At 40.8% G+C, this 7,508-nt stretch overlaps 1 protein-coding gene across 1 annotated transcript; it reads right to left on the reverse strand.

Annotated features, from left to right (window-relative positions):
- Window positions 1–427: 427 nt before the first annotated feature.
- On the reverse strand, window positions 428–6,695 carry nicn1 (nicolin 1). The gene is made up of 7 exons (XM_027001825.3): window positions 6,485–6,695; window positions 5,919–6,053; window positions 5,010–5,192; window positions 3,378–3,491; window positions 2,819–2,887; window positions 2,294–2,398; window positions 428–1,656 (listed from the first exon to the last, which is right to left on the reverse strand). Exons 2-7 carry the CDS (start codon window positions 6,042–6,044, stop codon window positions 1,615–1,617), a joined length of 639 nt encoding a protein of 212 aa, XP_026857626.2. The 5' UTR covers window positions 6,045–6,053; window positions 6,485–6,695; the 3' UTR covers window positions 428–1,614.
- Window positions 6,696–7,508: the final 813 nt, after the last annotated feature.

The raw sequence follows: 7,508 nt of genomic DNA on the forward strand, positions 1-7,508 counted from the left end.
GCCCGGCCAAAAAAAAAAAGGTCACCACCTGGATTTAACTAAGCAAATAGAGCCTCCCATTGGATAATTACTACATGGGTGATTATGTTTCAGCTGGTGACAAGTTATTTAACCCTAACTGATGCAGTGAGTAGCTTCTCATTTGTTAAACAACCATGCCGAAAGGCACATCCTGTGGTCGTGGAAAAGATGTTAATCTGTTTCAGAAGGGTCAAATTATTGCCATGCATCAAGCAGCGAAAACATCTAAGGAAATTGCTGAAACTACTAAAATCGGGTAAAGAAGTTTCCAACACATTAAAAAGTGGAAGGACAGTGGGGAAATATCATCTTCAAGGAAGGAATGTGATTGGAAAAAAAATCTTGAATGATCGTGATCAGCAATCACTTAAACATGTGGTGAAATCAAATCATAGAAAAACAACAGTAGAACTCAGGGATATGTTTAATAGTGAAAGTAAGAGCATTTCCACATGCACAATGCAAAGGGAACTCAAGGAATTGGGACTAAACAGCTGTGTAGCCTTAAGAAAACCATTTGTCAGTGAGGTTAACCGGCAAAAATGGCTTCAATTTGCTAGGGAGCATAAAGATTGGACTCGGGAGCAATGGAAGAAGGTCATTTGGTCTGATGAGTCCAGATTTACCCTGTTCCAGAGTGATGGGCGCATCAGGGTAAGAAGAGAGGCGGCTGAAGTGATGCATCCATCATGCCTAGTGCCTACCGTACAAGTGTGTGGGGGCAGTGCTATGATCTGGGGTTGCCGCAATTGGTCAGGTCTAGGTTCAGCAAAGTTATGTGCCCAAAGAATGAGGTCAGCTGACTACCTGAATATACCGAATGACCAGGTTATTCCATCAGTGGATTTTTTTCTTCCCTGATGGCACAGGCATATTCCAAGATGACAATGCCAGAATTCATTGGGCTCAAATTGTGAAAGAGTGATTCAGGGAGCATGAGATCATTTTCACACATGGATTGGCCACCACAGAGTCCAGACCTGAACCCTATTGAGAATCTTTGGGATGTGCTGGAGAAGACTTTGCGCAGTGGTCCAAATCTCCCTTCATCAATACAAGGTCTTGGGGAAAAATGAATGCAACTCTGGACAGAAATAAATGTGACATTGCAGAAGCTTATGGAAATGATGCCACAGCGAATGTGTGCCGTAATCAAAGCTAAAAGCGGTCCAACAAAATATTAGTGTGTGACCTTTTTTTGGCTAGGCAGTGTATTAGCAATGGAATCTGAATTCAGAAGAAAATGGTCATGTTTTACATTTAGAAAAAAGTTGAATACATATATACATACATACATACATGCTGCTCACATGCTCTAAAATGAGCTAATTTTGCAGTTAAAGGACTTTTTCTGTAGGACTTTATGCAGTATACAATTTTCAACAAAACAGTAAATAAATAAATAAATAAATACATACATACATACATACATATCTTCCAAGTTTGCTTTTGGCATTATTACTTGTCCTAGGTCATGACATACATGGTCACCTACCATTTAATGGTAATGGTGATCTATCACTGCCTAGTCTAAAAGCATGTGTAATTGACTCCTAGCAACATGGCTACCGCTGTACGGTCAGTCACATTTCATCAAGTGTAAGAAAGCAGGTTGATGTCGTAACAACCATCCACCTGAAAGTGGAGAAGGAAAGGAGAAGTGCATTGGTCAGTAACACATCAGAAGGAAGGAAATTGATGATAAATTTACCAAGGTGTTTTGAATTACAACCCCTTTTTTGTAATACCAATTTCTGTATGGCTATTGGATGCTTTGCAAAGTGTAAGTAGTGAACAGTCTCAGGACTTGCTGAAAGTTTTGTTTAGCAGAAGCATGAGAAAATGTGATTGTCGTGCTACACAAACCACCATGATCTCCTGACCAAAGGCATCAACTGTTCTTATAGATCTTATATATCAACTGTTCTTATCTTCTTATAGACGTTGTTTTTGAGAAGCAGCCACAATTCTTGGGCAAATGTGCACAATAAATTCAGGGAAGAAATCAATACGCATGCAGTCCAATGTGAAATTGGTCTCCATTGTCCAACAGCTTGTACTGTTATGAGATGCACTGATATTTCAATACGTCTTAGGTTTTTCTTTACAACAATGCCACAATTTTTTAAAAGTGACATATCTTATTAATTATATACATATGCAATTTTCTGATGTTGAATATTATTATTTGCTATCTGCACTAACTCCTCTCTGAAAGATCCATAGAACATGAGTGAATAATCTTAGCTTTGGATGGGTTACCATGACTCACATCGAAGCGGCCCACAGATGCTGTGGTCTGGCTGGACTGCATGACCTCAGTGAGGGCCCACATCTGCTGGATGCTGGATGACACCGCATGCGGGTCAGGAAGGCCCTGGGAGGATGAAGCGGGACCGGCTCAGTAGCTCATATATCAGCGCGCTGCCGACAGCAGCAATAAATCAATTAAAGAAAGAGTGAAAGGCCAGAAGTTCCCTGGACGGTTTAGGCTCTGGGCCACCCTTGGTCACAACCTCGGGCTGTGAGGTACTGTCTAGTTCAACCATTCTATTAATCTGAGCATGAAGGATAGCAGCAGAGGGCAATGGAGCTTAGTGATTGTAATTAAGCAAAGGGGAATGGAATTAATTACAGTCGACCACAAAGGCCTTACTGAAACTACTGTAAATTATACACATACACACAGTGACAGTAATATGCTGGAGACCTAAACAAAAGCCCAGTACACAAGAAGATGCAGAGCTTGGGGCCAACGATGCAATCCAGGAACATGCAAAAGATCACTGAAACTTACATTCAAATCAAGAGGTTCTTCAACAGGTGTAATGGTGGACAGCCAGGAGGGAACATCTCTCTCAGAGTCCTGGGAAATGGAAAAGACAGTACAATAACAACTCAAAATAAAAGCGTTTTAAGATTGTGACATATTTCATCTGTGGCCGGGAGCCTAAGACTGTAAAACTGGCCGTGCTTTCAGGAAGAGAGGAGTGGCACTGTCTCTCCCCTGTCATTTACAGAGACACTGGCCAATCACAGGAACCGGTGAGCTCATGGGGAGGAGGGGGGGGGGGGCAGATAGTGCCATTCTCTGAGTGTGTTACACTTGAGATGCATCTTGGAAAGATGCTGTTCAGAGGAAGCATGCGACAGCCCTCACCCTCCCTGGTTGGCATTTATCATATGACAGGGGAGAATTACTTGATGGGTAGGAATTGGCTATGATTAAAATAAGGAGAAAAATTGGATGGTGGGGGGGGGGGGGTTGTAACATATCTGCTGTCTTTCAAATCCATAAAGGGAATCATCATTTAAGGCACTTTCTCAGGGGGGTACTTCCCTTGCTTTGTACTTACTTCATGTGCAGCTGAGTAAATCTTGATATCCTCAATGGCGAAGCTGAGCCAGACTGAGGAAGGCTGCCGCTGTATGAGCCTCACTGTAGTGACGTTATCAGGCTCTGTCAGCATCTGACACACACACACACACACACACACACACACACACACACACACACACACACAAGAAAAGGAGCCTCTGATAAATAGAGTCATGCAGATTTAGCGTCAAATCCAGGCTTACAAGTCCAGTTTATTAAACCATAGTGAACAACATCATGCAGGCAACACAATGCATATAGATTTAAATTCAGTTTATGTTTGAATTAACATCAAATAAGACAAACTGCATGTAATTTAAAATCAAATCTCTGAAAGGAAAAAAAAGTTGAATGAGTTTAGTTTAGGCTGTTATTTGCCAAATTAATGATTTATTTTCCTTGTGCAAAGAACAAAATCATATTGACAGCTGTCGCTGGAAGCCCTAATGTTTTCTTAATGCAGCCGATGCTGCTGGAAGGTTTTTTAAGGTCTGCTCAGAGAGGAGTGCTTCCGTTTATTCACTGGGTTGAGCTTGAGAGTGCTTTTTCTAAGGTCCTTGGTAGAGACCTCTTTCACTGCAACACAGAAACACAGTGTAATACCTCTGCAGATCCTACACAGAGCACTGCAAAATGTACAGTTAAACCATTAAATGGCTTTGCCCTGTACCAGTATCACACCCAAGGCTTATTTGGAACATGAATGTTGCATTGCCTTGCAGTGTTTGCTGGAAATGTATGCTCTTAAATCATAGCTTTCAATGCACATAAGGCATCAGGCAATGAAGCATAAGGCGATAAGGCTTCTACTTCAAAAATGATATCAGCCATCTTGGAACAGCGAGCTGTTTCTATACATTCTCTGATGTCTTCCTGGCCACAGAGTAACTTCTGCCACAGAGTAATTTCACATGGTTACATGTGCATCATGAAGGAGTACAGCAAGTCTAACATGCAAGTCTTAGAAATAAACATTTGCTGTTAAAGTTCAAAGACATCTCTGTTCAGATCTTGGGGATGTGCAGCTCTAGACCAGCTGGCTTACAGTGTTAGTGTGCATTTAACCGTCACATACTGCAAAGGACTTAGCCTTTTTTGCCTATTTAACACACAGATACACCTATGCATACTGACAAGTTAGCATTGCATTAGTCAACTTTTGAAATCACATATACTAGCATCACTGAGACTGATGTCACCAAATTAAGGAGATAATTACCCACAAGAAAATTAACTCCAAGATTAAAGTCTGAGCAAATGGGTTTCCAAGAGATGTAAAAGAACTGAGTAGCTGGAATGACCAAAAAAAAATAAAATAAAAATTTTTAGTAAACACTAAGCAAGTGGGGTCATTTTAGCAGTTCTAGCATTTCTTTGCTTTCAGCAACGGATTGCAGAATTAAAATTCACAACAAGAAGTCCTACTTCTTCACCCCTCACTAACACACATTCTCTCTTTGTATACCAGTCAAATACTGGAACATATATTTGCTTCATGTCTGACAGAAAGAAAATGGCAACACTTGGATGCACAGGCAGGCTCTCTCTCTCTCAAACACACACACACTCACTCACTCACTCACTCACTCACTCAACACCGAAGCCTGACCTGCTGTCTGTAGATGGAGAAGTAGTCCTGTGACCCTCCCTCAGTGTGTGGGTTGGCCATCAGGCAGTGATTTCTCACACAGGTGGCCCACTTCACAGGGCTGTCTGCAGTCCCCCCCTCCCTCTTCAACACACACACCGTCAGATATGCTGTGTAGTAGTTCTTGAAGGAGATCTCTTGTATCTAAATCACCAATGGAAAAAAATGGCAGCCACAGACAAGAGTACTGAGCTGTACTCTACTGGAAAAGCCAAACTAATTCAGAAAACCAGTCTCAGCTCAAGTTAGACACCAGGCTTATTTACTGTACTGTTCATAAAATACTTTTAAATTATTACTTAAGAACTTAGCTATTGTGATGCAAAAGTCATTTTGAAAATCAAACATGCTAGAAGAAACTTGTTGCTACATGAATGAGAAAAATGCATCATGTATTTTACAGTTATGACTTTACAAAGGAAAATTATATCAAAAGCTATTAAACTGACACTTGGACTACTCAGGGCCTATGTGACTTCAAAACCCAGAATTCCTGCCTCTTAGGTGATCTGTGCAATCCACTTGGGATTCTGAAAGCAGCCTATTGTGGTGCAGAAACATTTTAGTAAGTCCTCCTCTACCTCGTGGAAATGACACCTTTCCAGACCATAAAAACCCTCACTGCTGAGAACAAGCCAAACTGCATTTGTGAGTTATAACACTGGTGCCTGTCTCCTACACCAAAATAAAAATATGTTTTTATTTTTTAAGATATTGCCCTAGTCCCTTAGGTTTTGCAGTTATTCCATCCTGCCCAAATAGGGTCTAACCATGTGCCAAGTCATACAACGTCCCTATCACCCTAAAAATAACTCTATTCCCAAAAGCATTGTGTGTTTCTCGTTATTTACGTTTAAAATAAATACTTGCGTTCTCTGGCTCTCCCAGCACGATGTCCGTTATATAGACTCCCGGACAGAATAAATCTGATACAGCATCCCCAATTTTAAGTGCCACCGGGGACTTCACGGTGCAGTCCACCGGATTGCCAGTCATGGTGAAAAACTGAACGTGTCGCAAAATAAAAAGGTTAGTGTACTCAGGTTTTTAAAGCCAACAATTAGTTACACTGACTCCCAGAGGAAGATTATTAAGAGTGTAACGTTCATAAGCACCAGGAGGCAGTTCTAGTAGCAGGTAAGTTATTTTTGACTAAATATTCAGCTATCAAACGGTTGCTAACACCAGGGGCAATAATGACAACATACGTGCAAGCTAGCTAGCTACGCGAACAACACTTAGCGGATCCAAGAAACATGTATAGCAATACTCTAATGAACCGCAGTAGCTTAGCTAATGAATTTTACATTAGAACAAATAATTTTACAAAGAACTAGCAATCATATAGCAATCATATAGCCAGCCAGGTTTCTTAACTAGTTCGTCTTGCAACATTTAGTTAGCGAACGCTAACCCTAGCTAGGTTATCGACTTACCTATCTTAGCTACTTTGGATTCCCTTGATCTTAAAGTGACTGCCTAAGGTGGAAAAGCTGTGGACCTAGTCTTTTAGTACAATATATTTGCATTCTATGTTCACTAAAGATGTTTAATATGCAAATGAATATACGTAACGTAATATAAGGCTAGCTAGCTACAAAACTCTTCTGAGCGTCATTCTGTATGCAAACATTCATTTACAGGCACATGCTTTTCTTCCGGTCTGTGCAACCATGGCGACACATTTTCTTAAGGGGCCAGCTTCCCGGTCTTCAACCAGCCTGAGCCAAATCAGTGCTGATTTCAGAACCTTGAGGGACTGCTTAAAAAACATTTCCTGAGATCCCTGGCTCTTACACATGTATTTTGTTTGTTGATTGCAGCTCTGCTTTTAACTGTTTTGTGAATCCTCAAATTAAGTGTGCAAAAAGCACTAGCCATTTGGGTCTTACCCTTTCTTCAGCATAGTATCCAGATGGCTAAAATCAAATCACATATACTCAAAACCCTTGAACATCAGTTCAGGAGTCTGACAATGATGTGTACTGTCTCCTTTGTTATTCTCTTTATATATAAATAATTGTCTCAATGTGGCTATTGTAAGACTATACAAGTTTGCTGAGAACACCACAGTGGTTGGGAATGTTTTTGCTAATGATAAAACAGCCTGCCAAGAGGAGTTTACCCACGATTGACTGGTGTTATAACCACAGTTTGCAACTGACTATGGATACAACTAGAGAGATAATCATAGACTTTAGGATACACAGGAAAGAGCTTTGCCTTTATCAGTGGCCAGAAGCTAATGCAGGTAGGTAGGCAGGCAGGTAGGTCCTCTTCACTAAAATGGCCAACACTACTTCTATTAGTAATAAAGCTCACCAAAATTGTTCTTTTTGAGGAAACTCAAGAAATGTAGGGTGATGAGTTCTGAAATGCAGTAATAGGATCTGCACCTACTTTTTCTTTAACAGTCTGGTTCAGGAGCATCATGGCCCAGGAAGGAATTGGCTAGAAAAA

Source organism: Electrophorus electricus, chromosome 22 (assembly GCF_041902795.1).
Source record: "Electrophorus electricus isolate QZ-2024a chromosome 22, ASM4190279v1, whole genome shotgun sequence".
NCBI lineage: Eukaryota > Metazoa > Chordata > Actinopteri > Gymnotiformes > Gymnotidae > Electrophorus > Electrophorus electricus.

Bases quoted from the DNA above. Each gene is read 5' to 3' on its own strand.
- nicn1 (XM_027001825.3), bottom strand. From the start codon at position 6,044: ATGACTGGCAATCCGGTGGACTGCACCGTGAAGTCCCCGGTGGCACTT. The intron at 2,399-2,818 runs GTAAGTTTCAGT...TCATCCTCCCAG, and splicing joins AAGAACCTCTTGATTTGAAT to GGCCTTCCTGACCCGCATGC. The intron at 1,657-2,293 runs GTGAGTCATGGT...CTCCACTTTCAG, and splicing joins CATCTGTGGGCCGCTTCGAT to GTGGATGGTTGTTACGACAT.